The sequence below is a fragment of the Mus musculus genome, chromosome 19 (genome assembly GCF_000001635.26).
Source record: "Mus musculus strain C57BL/6J chromosome 19, GRCm38.p6 C57BL/6J".
NCBI classification, from domain to species: Eukaryota; Metazoa; Chordata; class Mammalia; order Rodentia; family Muridae; genus Mus; species Mus musculus.
In genome coordinates, this window is record NC_000085.6 from 47956012 (window position 1) to 47974096 (window position 18085).

The 18085-nt window shown below is 44.2% G+C and overlaps 1 protein-coding gene across 1 annotated transcript in view; it reads left to right on the top strand.

Moving 5' to 3' along the window:
- The window catches only part of Cfap58 (cilia and flagella associated protein 58), a 97668-nt gene that overhangs the window by 18300 nt on the left and 61283 nt on the right, over positions 1–18085 (top strand). Inside the window, exons 8-9 of the mRNA NM_001163267.1 lie at positions 2109–2191; positions 6364–6555. Of these exons, the coding sequence (NP_001156739.1) occupies positions 2109–2191; positions 6364–6555 (275 nt within the window). The remainder of the gene's footprint in view (positions 1–2108; positions 2192–6363; positions 6556–18085) is intronic.

Consider the following 18085-nt stretch of genomic DNA (forward strand, 5'->3'; position numbering starts at 1 on the left):
ATGCATAAAAAGCACACTTTGCCTCTCTGCAAGTTGTACAAAATCTAGATGCCTTGTCAAGTGAGCTTTAGGGAGCCCGAATGCTTTTCCTTCCGAGACAGTGTGTGTGTGGGGTGATCTTTCATTGAGCTGTAGGTGCGGGTTAGCTTAGCAACGTCTCCATGTATCTATTCTGTAAACTGGGACAGACCATGAGCTAACAGTGGGCATGTGGAAGACCTTGCTTGCAGGATGCTCACAGGGTAATGAGGATTTACAACCTAAAACCTTCCATAACAGAAATGAAGAATAATGGAACCTTTAGATCATGTAATTGGCCAAACGAGACCAAAACAGTCCCATGTTTTAATTTTCGTATTTATTCCTTGCAGTAATTGTAAGCTTTGAGATCAGTCTATCATTCTCTCTCTCTCCCTCCCTTCCTCCCTTTCCCTGCTTTGACTATATATGTGTATATATTCAGTTACTTAATGTTTAGAAGTGTTTTACTTGAGTGTCTGTGTACCGTGTGGATCTCTGGTACCCTCAAAGGACAGAAGAGAGCGTTAGATCCCTTGGGCTGGAGTTACCGATGGTTGTAAGCTGCCATGTGGGTGCTGGGACTTGAACCTGGGTCCTCTGAAACAGAAGCTAATACTCTTCACCTCCCCATTACGTCACGTTTATGAGAACCAGCATGCTTCTTCTTCTTCTTCTTCTTCTTCTTCTTCTTCTTCTTCTTCTTCTTCTTCTTCTTCTTCTTCTTCTTCTTCTTCTTCTTCTTCTTCTTCTTCTCCTTCTCCTTCTCCTTCTCCTTCTCCTTCTCCTTCTCCTTCTCCTCCTTCTCCTTCTCCTTCTCCTTCTCCTTCTCCTTCTCCTTCTCCTTCTCCTTCTCCTTCTCCTTCTCCTTCTCCTTCTCCTTCTCCTCCTCCTCCTCCTCCTCCTCCTCCTCCTCCTCCTCCTCCTCCCCTCCTCCTCATTTTTCTCTCTTCTTCTTCTTCTTCTTCTTCTTCTTCTTCTTCTTCTTCTTCTTCTTCTTCTTCTTCTTCTTCTTCTTCTTCTTCTTCTTCTTCTTCTTCTTCTTCTTCTTCTTCTCCTTCTTCTCCTCCTCCTTCTTCTCCTTCTTCTCCTTCTTCTCCTCCTCCTTCTCCTCCTTCTCCTCCTCCTGTTTCTCCTTCTTCTCCTCCTCCTTCTTCTTCTTTTTCTTTTTTCTTTTTGTTATTTTATATGTACTATTGACAATATCCTTTTTGGGGGACTTTTGTTTGCTATAACATCTTGTTATATTGCCTAGGATAGTCTTGAATTTCTGGGCTGAAGCAGGTCTCCAACACTCAGCCTCCCAAATAGATACCGGTGTGTACCCATGGGACCTGTCTCTTTTGATGCACCTAATCAAAGAACAGTGTTAGCTATATTGGTTAGGAGCATGGGCCCTTTCTATTTCAGGATTTCCTACAATAATATCTGAGAAATGATCTGCAAACATTCTAGAATTAGTAAGAGATTTCAATCAGGTAGAAGGCTATAGAATATATGTAGCTACCAGTAGCATTTTATATATAAAAAATTAGCTAGACTCCTCTTCCACAGTAGTTACTAAAGTAATAAAATACCTATAAACAAAGTTGCAAACATGTCTATAAGACCTATATATAAAAAAGCTACAGAATTCCACTGAGGGGCATAAGGGAAGACTTGGCAAATGGAGAGATGTAACAAGTTCTAGGTAGTTACATTTTATAATTCTACCTACAGCTATAAGGAAAGAAGATCTAAACAGCTCAAAGACCTTTGGCAGCCAGTAGGCTCAGGCTTTTTACCTTACCCTTGCTAACCCTTGGTCCTGTGGCTGGCTTAATCTCCTTTAGTTTCCTTTCCCATCTCTTTTAGTGGGACCGGAAGATTCTCATCCTTGAGCTAGAGTGACACACACACATACGTATATGTTATATGTGTATATGTATGTATATATATATATGTTATATGTGTATATGTGTGTATATATATGTGTGTGTATATATATGTTATATGTGTATATATATGTATATATATATCACTTTGGCTTAGTCACATTCTCCCTTGGATCCATTGTATATTCGTTATTATTTTTCTGTCTGGCTATTTAGAGGTGGAGTCTTCAAAGAAGCAAGCGGAGCTTGATAAGAAGGCAATGGAGGAGCTTCTGAGAGAGAGAGACATACTGAACAAGGTGAGCTCGTCACAGCAACACTGGTACACAACACCTTCTTCTCACCCCGTGGTATCCACTCAGAACCGTGCCAGCTGTCTGGAAAGAAATGTCTGGGGCGAACAGAACAGCAAGGGATTAGAATAAATCACGCCGCTTCGTTTTCCTCTGGGCAGCGGCTTGCAATCCCACCGTTTTCTGGCCCTAATTGAAGCTGCATTATTATCACTGCCCAGAACAGAAGGGCTCTGGAGAATTAGCAGATACGCCTCCGGCAGGGATTTCAAGGGCATTTTTTTTTTGAGGGGGGGGATTCCGGTCTCATTGCTGCTGTGTTTCTTGGCATTCTAAGCAGTTCACCTAACTTCTTAATTTAATATCTAGAATCCACAATCGACTAATCCCCAAATTACAGGTGTGAGTGCTAATTGAAATATACCTTTGAGGTGTTAGGTAAGAAAATGACTGGTTGGTGAGGTAAGTGGAGTCTTTCTTGTGTCTGCCTTCTCAGATTTCTACAAATTTACACTTAGGAAAATATTCCACTGGATTGAACCCCTCACTCTCCCCTTTCTTGTGGGCCAGGGGATCGAACCCAGGGTCTCATACAGCGCGTAGGATTTGGTTTTGGTTTCTCGCCCTTGTCTCTTCTGATCTTCATGGCAGTCTAAAGCTGAGGGAGGGATTGGGGAAGGTTTTGTCGACTTTGAGCTTCCCCAGAAAGACAGACTTTCTCTGCTACCTTCCTTCCAGAGTGTTCCTTCTTCCTGTGACAGACTTCTAAGGGTTTTATCTTGGGAGGGAGAAGTCACAGGCCAGGACAGAGGGGCCAGACTACTTCTAGATGATAGGATGGATTTAGCTCAGGGACAGGCTTCCTGTGTTCTCAGAGACCAAGTTTTAACGGAACATGCTACATTTTCACTTGAAGTAGACTAGAGAATCTTCAGGAATGGGCAGATTGGATGTTCCTTTGGAAAAAACATTCACTAAGAAAATTATTGAAGTCTCTTCCCAATAGGTCTATAAACTATCCTTTATTCTGCAATCTTATGTCTAGGGAAACATTTCATTGGACTTAGTCACCGGCCCCCTTTCTCCTTTATTGTGGTGCTGGCAATGGAACTCAGGACCTCACATAAGCTGTGCGAATGCTCTACCTCTAAGCCACATCTCCAGCTCTGGATTTAGTTTTTAAATTTATTTTTATCGCTCACATTGTACTTGTCTTTGTAAACGGCTAGTAGGTTTTCTGCTACAACGGGACATGCAGACTAAGGGTTATTTCCCATTTCTTCATCTCGCTTTACTGCCAGGCTCCTGCTTCAGGGCAGGGTTTGCAGTTCAGAATTTTCCCAGGCCATTGCCTGCATGGGACCCAGCCGGTATGCAATCAACTTTATTGATGAATGAATTCTTTCCTCACGGACTTGAAATGCCAGTCTTCATGGGAAGAGTGACATTGTTTGGACAGTCATCGTGGTGCATCTATCCGTTCGGTGTTGCCTGGAGTGACATTTATAAAATGAATGCTTCACCCAAGTACCTGAAAATCCAACTGACCTTGTGTGTTCTCTACATCATTGACCGGCTAATGTTCCACGAGCATTTTACATGCTCTAGCCCACTGGTTACTCAGACATAATTGCACCCTGGGTTCCTTTAGGGACTAGAGAAGAAACTGTCAGGCGCATCCTGGAAGCCCTGGATCCAGCCCCCAGGAAATTCCAGGGAGCTGGCTTGGCGTTCTCAGGATGGAGCCTTCTTTGCCCCACTGCAAGCTCTCACGTTGATGTTTCCATTCATCTCTCTTCGAGTAAAGACTCGGTTTTCTGGTCCGTATGGCAGGAAAGTGGCTGTCACTATCTACTCCCAGGTGTACCTTGTCTACAGAGCTCCAAAATTATGCAGGTCCAGTGCTGGGGACTTAGTGGGCTTAGTGGCAAAGAGGCTGTGTGGCGTGCATGAGGCCCTGGGTTGGATTCATAGCACCGCACACGCACAAGCTCACACACATCCTCTCATGCAAATGAAGTCCTGGAGGGGCTCACAGATCCATTCACTTGTGGCTAGTGAGGTGAGCCCTCCTCTTGGGCAGCATGGCTGTCAGGATGTGAGGTTGTTTGCTCTTCATTTCTTAGGAAGCTGGGCATCCAGCCTAAAGTTTTCCTGAAGTCACCAGTGCCCCAGTGCAGCCTAAAAAACGTGGTGCGATGGCTCATCCGGTAAGGGGGCTTGCTGCCAAATTTGACGACCTGGGTTCAATCCCTGGAATTCTCTTGGTGAAAGGAGAAAAACGGGTTCCTCCTTGTTTTCCTCTGACCTCTATCTGTGTGCCAGACAAAATAAGTAAATGTAAAAAACTGTAGCTACCTGGGTCCCAGGCTCACTGAGCCAGGGTCCTGGGACATGGCCATCCACAAAAAGAAAGCAGGAAGAGAGGAAAGTGAAATCCAGGTTTTCTATTAGCATGTATGGATTACACACAATAATGGTTTTAATATAATATTGTCACACATATCAAGCATTTTGATCACATTTATGTCTTATTACACTCTCAGGCAATCCCTCCTTTCCTCCCTCCTACTGCCCTGCCCTTCATCTTTTGTGGCTCAGAGAGTTTTCTATTAAGGTTGTATACAGGACCGTGGAGGAGGGCTTACTTGCAGAAGTCCGGGCATCTTACCGGAAGCTCTATCATTGAAGAATTCCCCCAAGTGTGGTAAAATACACACATAACAAAATGTATCACTAAGAATATTTCAAACATCCCCAGTGTAACAGCTCAATATCATTATCCAGTGCCAGGACACTCTTATCACACGGATGGAAACGCTGCCCCCTTTCTGTCCTCTGTCTCCCCCCCCCCCCCCCCCCCCGCTCACTCCTGGAAACCTGAACTGGGCTTTCTGTCTCTGTTGGGTTTGGTGATCCTGGCTCCCTGTAGACAGGGAATCACACACCATGTGACCTTTTCGCATCTGGCTTCTTTCCTTCAGGATGCTGTTTGAAAGTTCTGTCAACATTTGCAGCACATTCCAGAACTTTATTCCCTTTTACAGCTGAGTAATATTTCACTGTATGGACCTACTGTGTGTTTCCGGTGCCCGCCACTTGGTAGGCATTTGTGTTTTCATGGGTAGACTTTTGTGAATAGGTCTACTATAAAACTCTTGCTGTTATTATGATAAAGTTTTCTTTTACTACTAACTTGCATGTAATAAATTGCATATCTTACTCCAGATCTAGAGGGATTATTTTGTCCATCCGTGCATTGTCCCATAATCAAGTCAGGGAGGTTGATGTGCTTATCATGTTAAAGTTAAGATTTATCTCTTGTGTAGCAAGAATGTTCATAGTATTCTCTCTTAGTAGTCTCTCTGTGCTTCCATTTCTTTTAGTAGTGATGTAAGAGTAGGTTTTATTGGTCATTTGCTATTTATAGGCATTTGAGTATTATTTAAGTATGTATGTATGTATGTATGTATGTATGTATGTATGTATGTATGTTCTTTGGGCTTTTCCAGTGCTCTGGATACCATTGATTAAACACTCTATCATCTAACCACATCCCTAGTCCTTTCATTTTCCTTTGGAGACAGGGTCTCACCTAGCCCACACCAGTCTCCTGGAGCTCTCTGCCTCTGAAGTCATGATCTTCCTGCCTCTTGCCTCCTGCCCAGAGCACTGGGGTTACAGGCCTATGTCGGTACTGGGCTCAACTCTGCACTCTCAGTAAGCTAGTTTTATTTTACATTGGAGTCAAAGCCCAGTTTAGGTGCCGAGGGCTGGTGATTCAGTCTTCACAACATCAGAGCTGGGATGGAGGTGGGTCCCAACCTTGGCTCTGCTGCCTTCCCTGTGGTGTGAGGTCATCGGTACATACCTTTATCCTTCTGGCCGCTGTCTCCCACTGCTCAACAGGGAGCAGAGCAGAGTACATTTGGGATGCGGTGATATGTTAGCGTGTTAAACTGTGCCTTGTGCAAAGTTCACAAAAGGAACTCTTCATAACCAGGAGTAGATAGACAGAGTGATAATTTTGATTCGCACCAAAGGCAAGGCATCTGGTTATCTCAGAGATAGGGACCAGGGTAACCCGAATGAACCCCAGGTTCTCGAACACGTGAGTAAGGCGCCCGCTTTGTCGAACACGTGAGTAAGGCGCCCGCTTTGTCGCCACTTTTCTTCAGAATATGCTCAAGGCGGTCAGTGCGACCCAGAAGCAGGTGGACCTGGTGAAACTCCACGAGCAAGCCAAGAAGAACCTGGAGGAGGAGATCCAGAACTACAAGGACGAGGCCCAGAAGCAGAGGAAGATCATCTTTCAGCTGGAAAAGGAACGGGACCGGTACATCAACGAGGCCAGCGACCTCACCCAGAGGGTAAGCCACATAGCCGTGCCTCGGTGAGCAGCTGTGCCAGTCCGTGTTTCTGTTCTGAGCACCACCACAGCCTGGGGTGGGACGGTTTGTTCCAGTGTTCGCCTACGGTTTGCATTCAGATTTGGGTCTTGCTCCAGAGCCGATCCGGGGCCAAATTGTGGAATGGACCACGCTCCTGCTCTCTGTCGTTTGTCTTTGCCCTTTGTTCCCTCTCCTTGTGGCTTTTTCCTCTTCCCTGCTGCTTGGATGTGCAGCAACCTACCCCACTCCCAACACCATCCCCCCCCCCCCACCCCCCGGTTTGGCAGCATCATGTTTCTGGCATTGTCTTAGTGAGGGTTTTCTTGCTGTGAAGAGACACCAAGACCATAGCAGCTCTTACAAAGGAAAACATGGAATCAGTGCTAAGTCACAGTTTCAGAGGTTCAGTCCATCATCATCATGGCGGCATGCTGTGATGCTAGAGAAGGAGCTGAGAGTTTTACATCTTGATCTACAGGCAGCAAAAGGAGACTGCGGGCCACACTGGAGGTATCTTGAGCATAGGAGACCTCAGTGCCCGCCCCCACAGAGACATGCTCTTCAAACAAGGCCACACCTTCTAATAGTGCCACTCTTTACGGGCCAAGCATTCAAATGCATGAGTCTATAAGGGTCTTTCTTATTAAAATCACCACAGGCATCAATATTTTTCAACTCTCTACTCTCACTTTGCGTCTGTTCATGTCTCATTAGAACACGGAAACCAAGCTTGTTAGGAGAAAGTCACTTAATTAACCAATGTCAAGCTAAGTCGTGGTGCCCCCTGTCACATCTTCAACAAACCGTTTTGATTTTTAGAGAGCGGGTGAATCTCTAACTCTTCCACTGAGGGAAAGCCACACTTTGGGTAGCTGGCTTCTAGATGTCTTTCTGTAAACCAACTAGAGGGAGAAGGACATATTGAAGAGGAAGATCAGAGATTCGGGCTTTGTTTTCTTAGCGTAGAGCTGGCATCCGATAAGGCCAGTTAAACAGTGTCTGTCTGCAGTGTACTCTCCGGTAAATGGCCTAGAGCAGATATTCTTAAATTATTTACCCTCACAAAACCTCTTTGCCCAAGAATTTTATTTTTGAACCCAGCTACATAGAAATATAAATAAGTATGTAAACCAAATGTTGACTGATAGTAAATCATAAGTGTATTTCAAAGCAGGCCATTGGTATACATGGACTGTTACCGTTCCTTAAAGGTGAAAGCCAATTTGCATGCTAATGAGATGGTTGTACTTGCTCAGTTTAACATACAGAATGAAATCTTGGTTGAGTACTCAGTACTGTAGGACATAAAGCATCCTAAATGTTTTTTTCCAGAGTTGATTGCTACTTTGATTTTCATAATTGTCAAAGCTGGGAATGCCACCTCACATAAATATGTCACACAAAATGACAGAAATATGTGTAAGGTCATTTCAGAAATCGTTGGAAACTCTGTCCTCATCCTAAGTCAAAATTCATGAATTTTCATGTCAGCCACTCAAACAGTAATTTTAAACACCAAACATTCTAACAATACAATTCACAGCTACATTGATGCTTAAATGTTGAGGAGTATAGAAAAATATCAACGTCTTTGTTTTCCATAGTTAAAAGCATTCCTTTTCTGTAAGGATAGAAAAGTTTGTGTACACGACAAAAGCTGCTGGAGGCGGTGCCAGGCGCTGACCTTGGATGAAGGCCAAAAGCCTATGACCTCTGGCCTCTAAGACTCTCTTACTGTTCTGGGGGCCACAAGCTGATGACTTTTGGCAATTTGACAGAGAAAGAAGAAGAAAGAAAGAAGGAAAGAAATTAAGTAAGTCAGGCACAGACAGAGGGACACACACACCCATACACTACCCCTCCCCCCACAGTGGATGGAGTGGAACCCCAAAAGCCATAATTTTCTTTTCTCAGCCTTTTTATACCTTCTTAGACAAAAGTTCTTTATAAAATTACCTCATAGATAAATGTTACACAAAAGGGGAGTTCCAGAAGGGTGTTGATAGTAAGTTCATAGCAGTGTTTCATTATACAAGCTCATTATAAGTTCACAGCAACAGTTTCACAAGGCTTTGCTTTATCATAGTACACATCTGTGGCTTCATTCTTGGACCTGATCTAGAATGAATGTTTCTCCTTGATCACAAATTTTTGGCAAGTCTATTTATCTTCTTATTGTAATTTATGAAAGCTCATTTTATCCCTTATGCATCCTCACTTACTAGTCTATGAGGAAGGGGCACATTCTATCTATCTATCTATCTATCTATCTATCTATCTATCTATCTATCTATCTATCTATTCAATGAGTACATGGTAGCTATTTTCAGACACACCAGAAGAGGGCAACAGATCCCATTACAGGTGGTTGTGAGCCACCATGAAATTGCTGGGAATTGAACTCAGGACCTCTGGAAGAGCAGCTGTCAGTGCTCTTAACCGCTGAGCCATCTCTCCAGCCCAACGTTCTATTCTTGATTCTAACTTTACTACATCATTCTGGCAAAACAATCCCATCTCCTTACACTCTCTTACTAAAATTATGTGAATTCTGTAAAGTCATTAAATCATCTGAACAGCATTAATTCATAAAAGTTGATCTTCTTGTTGATCTGTAGGAAATTTGCCCAGTAGGGTGGGTTGATGCCCAGGAATCCTTAGTCTATGTAATAGTGGCAGGAAAGGCACATCAGCAGCGGAAAGCAATCCTGGATGAAGTCTCTGGGGCTGTGCCTCTCCATAGTGCATGCATTTATTGTAGCTATGCAAATGGTGGGCCATCTCCAGGAAACTTACTTGCTTACTGTGTAGCCTTCCCTAGCTAGCTTCTGTCAAAAAGCTCTGCAATTTGTGATAACAGTTTCAGATCTGAGCTAAGAGGCTCCAATCAGTGTTCACTGGTGCTGAGTGCTCTGGCATGCATAGTACAGAGTGCGCATGCCCAGAACCAAGGCTGTCGCTAAGCCTGTGTTACAGACAAGCGCCACTAGAAGCACCTGGGGTTCGTCGTGCCTTTGATTTCTGATTACTTTTTTTTTAAAGATTGTATTTTACCTGTGTGTTTTGTCTACATGGATGTGTGTGGTACCGTGCATGTGCCTGATGCCCGAGGAGGCCAGAAGAGGGCATTGAGTCCACTCCAACTGGAGTGACAGATGGTTGTGAGCCACCATGTGCATGCTGGGAACTGAACCGGAGTCTTCTGTGAGAGAGACACGTGTTTGAAACCACGGAACTATCGTTCCAGTCCCCTCTAATAATTTTGGTTATTGTGCTTTCAGCAATCTTTTTATTGTATTGTGTTTCTCCCCTGCCTCTGACTTCCATATGGGTTTGACCCATAGTTTTACAAGACCACCTGGAACAGCAGCCCAGAAATAGGGCAGGGGATCAGGAAGGCGCTATGAGACTAAGAAGAGAATTTGGGGAAAGCATTCATTTAATTTTGTTTTCCTCCCCCTAGCAAAATGTTGCCTTCTACAGAAATGTTAGCCCGTTTTCCTGCTTGTCAGTCAAGTCCACTGAGAATTCTACAGTGTTGACCAAAGCGCTTGAATGTTTAAGCTTTGTCTTGTTTGTTGTTTGAGTGAACTCTCAGAGACTATAGAGGGACAGCCGCCGACGCATGAATTGTATACACAGAGGGGAAACAAGCCTTGGGAATAGAAAATCAGCCTTTCCCCACGGAGAACAAACAGATTTACAGAGGCAAACGGAGGAGTACCAGTGTAGTGTTGCAGCCAGCCCCGGCAGGTCCCCAAAGGACACTCACACTCCTGAGCTGGGGTCTTTGGAGTAGAGCACATAGCATTTCTGACTATGGTTGACCCGTTTACCTACGCTGCACAGAAACACTGCCTGTTCAGAGGTGGGAACCGCACAGTGTAGGCTCCGTGTTAGCGTTTGGTCCCATCTGCTCGCACTATGGCGCATTAACCCCTTCGCGGCCGCTCCACAACAACAGGGACCTGTTCTTAGGAGAACTCTCTGTGAGGGTCAGCCTCAGCACTGCACCACAGGAGGATCCTGCCAGGATTCTCTGGCCACTCGACCCAATAGACCCCTGGGATTCTCTCTAGCCTCAGCTGCCAAGGGTGGGGTAGGGTGGGGTCTGCCCATTCTTTCTGCGTCTCACACACCTGACATCGTGAGCAGGAGCTAGGTTGCACCTAAGGGAGACCCTGCGGCATGAGGCGGTGCTCAGACTTGAACATGAGAAATCAAGGATTACAATTCTTTCTTTGTGGAAAACTGTCCGTCTCTGCTCCAGGCTGTCACCACCACCCCTGATCAGAGCTAACTCTTAAGGTTTCCTCCATGGCTTCAAAAGTATTTTTAAAATTTTGTTTGAGACAGGATCGTATTATTCTTCCAACACCTGGGCACATAGTGAGCACAAAGCAAGTTTAAATGGGTACATGGTGAGGTTATCTCTCTCTCTCCCTCTCCCCCCCTCTTAAAAAAAAAGCTATTACAGTTTCCATATAGGGTAGTATGTTTTTCTTGGCTCCCCTGCAAAAGAGGATTGTTGGTACTGAGATTTGCTGTCAGCTGTTTTTCGCAGTTTCTGGTGTTTGAAGTAGATGGAGTTACACAAGATCTCACCCAAGCAATTTCGGTATAAATTCTTAAACTATTGCTTACCAACTACAATCTTTGTGCGTCTTGTTTTGTGTGTCTTCCGACACATATGGACACGTGGTATTATACACCCTCACTGACACCAACACAAGGCTCTCTTCCATGCATTCTGTTTGTAAGGCATTAGGAGTTAACGCCCAGGGTTGGAGAAAATGCCACACTAAGTTCACTACAGCGATTGCACACATGCTCCAAGAGTATCACCTAGGCTTGGGAATTTCTGCTATACAAACCAAGTCTAAGGAAAAATAAGGAGTGAAAAGAGTTTCATAAAACAACGTTCCCCGCGGTATAATCTAGAATAAAGAAAAATACAAACCAGCACCCCGAGAGGCTCAACAAATTGTGTTGTGCATATCTGATAAAATACTAAGGAGCTGTTGCGATGATTGTACGTAAATATCAAAAACGGGAAGCGTGTCCATCACACGACCGTGAGAACGAGGCAGAGTTTTTCAAAGAGCTTTAATTTCAGTTTTATCTGTGTGCATACAAGAGGGCCGGAGACATTTATTTGGGGGTGATTGTGAGGATTCAATGAAACAATACTTTCTGAGTATTTGAAAAACTCGTAGGCACACAATGAGAAGAGTCTTGTACACGTGATAGAGAAGCAAACATGTCTGTTGGACAAATAAGCCAGAGCTTTTCGTCAAGGGGCTATTTAAGCGGTGCTATTCTCGTTATTAAATGCCCAGAAGGTACAGGCCAAAGACTAGGAAGGACAAGGATTTTAAGGCCGACAAAGGTGAACTGGAAAAGACTTAGGCCGCCACTTGTGGGTTCTTAAACTTGCTTCATCAGGTACATGACCTGAAAGAAGCTGGAAAGTGGTCCAGCATCTCTCCCTATTTCTCTTCCATGGCCAGGGTCAGTGTCACCCAGGGACCTAACACCATCACTTTGAGCATCAGTCAGGGATGTGGAGGAGGGGCAGGCTGAGTAGGAGGAATGTCTAACGTGGTTATGGAGGCTGGGCATTCCTCCCATCTGCCATCTGTAGGCTGGAGGCCCAGGAAAGCTAGGGTGTACATCAGTGTGCATGCGAAGGCCCCAAACCTTCAAGGTGAGGGTGGAAATCACAGTGTGGGCTTCCGTCAAAGAGCACAACCAGGGTACATCTGATGCCAGGGTTCTGCTAGTGGAAAAATAGTCTGTGTTTGGTGAAGTACCTGATACTCGCATTGGTATAAAAGGTACAGTTGTATTAGTCAGACTATGGGGACATTTAAAAAGGCATAGGGGATGGAAGGGGCTTGGGCTGCAGACAGCAATGGGAGGAGCTAGAGAGACTGGGAAGAGGCGGGAGGCAACAGCAACTGCAAGAAGATGCTAGGTTCTTCTAGAAGAACAACCAGGAGGGAGTTGCCAGGGGAGGAAGTCTGTGGCTCGGGAGAGGGAGGAACCAGGTTTAGCCTTAAGATCTTCATTGATCTCTGAAGTATAAGCCCTCAGCGATATCTGCTGTATTAACCCCGTGGCTGCCATTACACTTGGAGGGTAGGGACTCGGGGGCAGGCAGGTGTTGAGGAAAGGAAAAAAAAATGAGAACAAATTTGCCTGTGTCCGGGCTCATGGGTCTCCTTTGTTTTCAAAAGGAGCGTTTCCCAGGTCCATTAGGAAAGTGAAGGTGGCGGTGTCAGTGGGAGAATGTAGACGCCGAGACAGAGAGCGGTATCTGAGAAGCTGACTGCACCGATGTCTCATCATATGTAGGCAGAGGCTTCCAAAGTCCATGACCTACGTTCTCATCTGCCCTCAGTCTGTGCGATACGTTGTCTGTGGTGCTGTTTTCCAGACTCTTCTATCGATTTTTATTTCACTCTTATTCCTGCTGGGAGGTTGTTTTTAACAGAAAGAGAGATAGCAAGAGGCAGGTTACAGACACGGACTCTACTCCCCTATTCTGTACCCTAAGTGTTTTCCGCGCTCCTCTGAAGGGGCTTGCAAATGCCCCTCGGATTCCTTGACTGCAATAAAACTTAGTAGACTTGAATGTGATTGATCTTGGGAGTCGGTCTGGGGTATCTGAAAGTATAATCAATTAGCTAACCTAACAGCCTCACAGCTACCCCCTGGCTTCGCTGATACCTCACTTTTAACAGGGACCAGCTGCGTGTTGAGAAGCTGGGCTGATGTATAGCATCCTAGCACATTTAATGAACTTGGGGGTTATGATCCTCTGCGGGACATTGGTTTGAATGCTCTGCACCAGAATGAATTGTGAGTCTCAATGCTCAGAGATAAATTGATTTGCAAATCGCCTTCTCCCTCAGCTCCCGCCTCTTCCTTGTCCCTTTCATCCCCTTGCTATGGTGACGGATTCCCATGACTCTTGGCTTCAGGAATCCAGACGTGAACTTGCGATTCTGTGCACTGTTGTGTGCAGAACGATGGCAGTGCCACTTGGATGCTCAGAAAGAGAAATGTCCTTGCCAGCATCCTTTCTCTGGAGCATTATTCTGTCTGTGCAAGGATCATCCTTGTTATAACATCTCTCAAAGTGATTGAACAAGCAGCTTTTTTTTTCTGTTCTCTGATGGGCTGCTTAGATATTCTGAATGCTGATGGCACGGTTCAGAGCAGTTCCAATCTTTTCGTTTCACTGACCCAGTGAGAATGATGTCTAATTGGTAAAGAGGCTAAATTTCAGGATAAGTTTGTCTGTCTGCCTGCCTGTCTCTCTCTGTCTCTATCTCTCTCTCCCTCTCTCCTTTCTCTTTCTGCTCCTCCTTCCTTCCCCCTGTCTGTCTTTCTTTCTCTCTTTCTTTCTCTCTTTCTTTCTTTCTTTCTTTCTTTCTTTCTTTCTTTCTTTCTTTCTTTCTTTCTTTCTTCCTTCCTTCCTTCCTTCCTTCCTTTCTCTCCCCCTCTCCCTCCCTCCCTCCCTCTTTCTTTCTTTCTTTCTTTCTTTCTTTCTTTCTTTCTTTCTTCCTTCCTTCCTTCCTTCCTTCCTTCCTTCCTTCCTTTCTTTCTTTCAATCAGTTAACAGATCCACCGACGAGTACCTCATATAGACTTTATTCCTAACATATAGTCTAACTATCAGGTTGACATCTCATAAAGATGCCTTCTGTTTATGGATCAATCCAGCAATGCGGACTGTAGCAGATTGTAGCAGTCCTGGATGAAGGAGCAGAATTTATTCTCGCTGTGGACTATCCACACACCTTTCCTCAGACATCCTTGCCTTCAGTTTTTACATCTTGCTCCTTGAAGTCCCAACAAGCCATCCAAGCCACTCCCCTTGAGCCTGCATATATTTTCAGTCTGGGCATTTCTGCCTGCACTAACTGAACGATAGCAGTAAGCAACAGTAATAAACAATGGCAGGGTTTTATCAAATGCTTAGCATAACTCTTAATTATATGCAGCAAATTCTTACGTTATATAATTATAATGATAGAAGCTATGATTTGTGTATAGATCTAGGAGAAACTGCTTTTCATGCACTTGTGTAATTTTAGGGTGATGGTGGTAGCCACTGCTTTACGGATGTGGAAGCATCGCTTCCACAATGATTGTGTATTTGGGTGGGATGGCTCAGCACTAAGAACAAAAAGTCAGCTCTCATGAATTATATAAACCACTAATATTACCTGCTTGGATAAGGTGCATAGGTCTATCCTCAGGGATTATCCAGAGGCTTTCTAGTGCATGTCCCAGTCATGGATTTTAACCATTTCTTGATTAATCGATTCATTCTACAGTGGGGTCACTCACTAGCGGTAAGCTTCAGGGTTACCGCTAGTGACCTCTTGTTCCTCTCTGTAATGATCATGCTTTTACAGAGCCTGCTTTAGTCATGTCCTCAGTGTGTGCTCATTGAGTGAATGCGCGAACAGGCAAGGGAATGAGTGAATATGTGAGTGAATTAATGAATATGCTAACGAGTCAGTGAGCATGTTAATAATTAATGAAGATGCTAACTGATTAATGTTAATGAATTGCTGAACATGTTAGTGAATTAACGAATAAATGTGTGAATGAATGAAGAGGCGAGGGAACTAATAAATAGTGCATGAGTGAATGAGAGAGGAGAGGAGCGTGAGAACACGGTCAAAGTTCTGAGGCACGGTGAGCAACGCCTTGGGGAACTGTGAGAGAGATGCCAGGAAAAATGCATGTTGCTTCTTGTTGGAGGTTGGAATATTGCCGTAGAACCCAGTCTGGCAGAAGGATGTGCTGTGTGCTATCCTCCATGTGCCTGGAATGTAGCTATGTCCTTCTGCCTTGCTTTCATGCTTCCCCAGATATAATCTATAGCATGTGCCAGGCAGTTGCGCTTCCATTGGTCTGTCTTGAGAAAATTCTGGGAAAGGGCTGCCCTGTTAATATTTATCATGTGCTTTATTGGCTTTTATTTACTGTTTTTTCTGATCATGTGAATGTTTTTCTGAACTCAAACAACCTTTCTTGGACCATAGCTATTTTTGTTACATCCGTGTATAAAAAGCACACTGACACTGAAGGGAAATTGTCTGTAGCATTAGACTATAGTCTGCCCTATTCTTGAGTCGCCAAATCCCAGGTCTCACAGACAGATCTCACAGACAGATCTACACAGGTCAAGATCCATTTGGGACTTCTTTGACCTCATTTTTTCCCGATTATAGGACATCAGTGAAGATTAAATGAATTGAAACAGGTAAAGTGCCAGGGACATAGAAAATAATGGATAGCTGTGAGTTATTATCACAGCTACTTTTGTTTGTTTGTAGACCCGAGCAAACCCAAATGCAAAATTCAAGGTCAGTGAATGAATGAGTGAATGAATAGGTGAGTTAATGAACAAATGAGTGAATGAATGAATGAATTGGTGAGTGATTGGAAATGGACAGTAGGGCATTTTTCATTTGCTTTCTGAAAGGAGCAGAAACTTTGATGTTGAAATTGAGTGGAAACGCTGCAGGCTATATACCACTGAAAATCCACGGGTAGGGTCCTAAATGAAATTTTCACAGACTAAACTCAATAGCACCTTGAAAGAGTCATCTGGTCTGACCAAAGAGGGTTTCTTTAGAACTGCCAAGGTGAGTTTCTATGAAAGAAAGTGGCGCTGGTCGTGTGGGAGAGTAAAGCGTTTCAACCATTTTGGAAAGCAATCTAGCAATATGTATTAAAGTTAAAATATATATATATGTCTTTTGGGCCAGCTATGCCGCTCCTGGGAATCCGTTCCCCAGAAGAGAGAGTGCCAGCCTATGAGATCTCTAGTACAGAATGGTCATTGCAGCCTGGCTCCTGGCAGCAAAAACTGCGACTAAATGATCGCTCATAGTCATGTAGTTGGCGATGTGATGATGTGGGCACACACCGTTCAGGATACTCATGAGAATGACTAGAGCCAGTTAATACACAGTTTTCACAAGTAACCATCATGTGCCAAGAAGCAAAGGGCATGGGGCGCTGTTCAAAAAGATGTCATTAGCCTAAAGGATGAAAAAACCCTCCAAAGTAAATAATTCAAAATGGCGGGGGATCCCCATGTTATAGCCTCGCTGGTTGGATCCATTCGGGAATATTACTTCTTTGATCTCATTTTTTTCCCCTTCTGATTATAGGACATCAGTGAAGATTAAATGAATTGAAATGGGTAAAGTGCCAGGGACATAGAAAATAACGGATAGCTGTGAGTTATTATCACAGCGATTTTCTCTTGCTTGTAGACCCAAGTAAACCCGAGCACAAAATTCAAGGAAAAAAAGGTGAAAGATACACACCAGGTTGTTAACCTTCTCATGTTTTGTGGGGACAAGTGGCTGATGTGGGATAATGAGTGTGACAGTCCAAATAAATGAATGAATGAATGAATGAATGAATGAATAAATAAATAAATAAATAAAAGAATGAATAATGTATGCGCTTCACATTTATGAATGGAACATAAACGATGGTATTGGGACTATTATAAGGAAATTCATTATTTTCAGAGGAGCACTTTGTTGTTGGGCCCGCCGAGGAAACACTACAAAGGTGCTTACCGGAGTGTGTTTTCTGAGATCCTAATCCCACACTGGGGGATAAGAGGGGAAGGAAGCCTCTATAGGACATATCCATCATGCAAAAACTTGGTGAAACGTTGGTCACAAATAGCACATGCCTGGATGTCAGGAACATGAGCCTGGCAAAGGTGTGTGGTCCTGTTCCATCTCTAGGTCCTAGCTTCCCTAATGGGAAGGGCTTGACATTAGCAAGACAGAGTCACATGGCTATCAAACAAAGGTCGCTTTACAAAGAAAAAACCTCTTAGTGAATTTGAGTGGGCAGTCTTGAAGCAACTAAGGTCTCTCTTATCTTTCCTAGTGCTCTACATGTTAGGATCTGTTAAATTCATGACCCCTACTCTAATAAAAACATTGTTTCCACAGAGGACCCTTCTGGGCTCATGTTCTTGGAGCCCATCCCCACCCTCTCATCTCCTGCCACGTCACCCTGTCACTGTAAGCTGTGGCTGTGGAGAGAAGCTCACGAGGATGCTGTGATGAAGTCAAACCTTTGTCTACTCACGCGCTGTTGATGTTCATTCACATCGTAGTTTAACCGATTGTCTTCCTGCCGCTAAGAGTTTTTAAAGGCATTAAGAAAAAAAAAAAGAACTTTTCCTTTAGAAAGAGTCAGTTTCTGGGGCCAGTGGACCGGAGTCATGATTAGGGAATTTCTTCTTCAGGAACCAGTCGTGGAGAGAGATTGGATCAGGCAGGGGTCTCAGGTCCTTGATTCTCATCCTTGTGAAGGGGACGTGGTGATGTGGCCTCTTGCCCTTCCTAGAAGTGTTGTGAGCGTAGCTGATGGCATTTTTATGATGTCTACCTAGCTTCCCTAATGGGAAGGGCTTGATATTAGCAAGACAGAGTCACATGGCTATCAA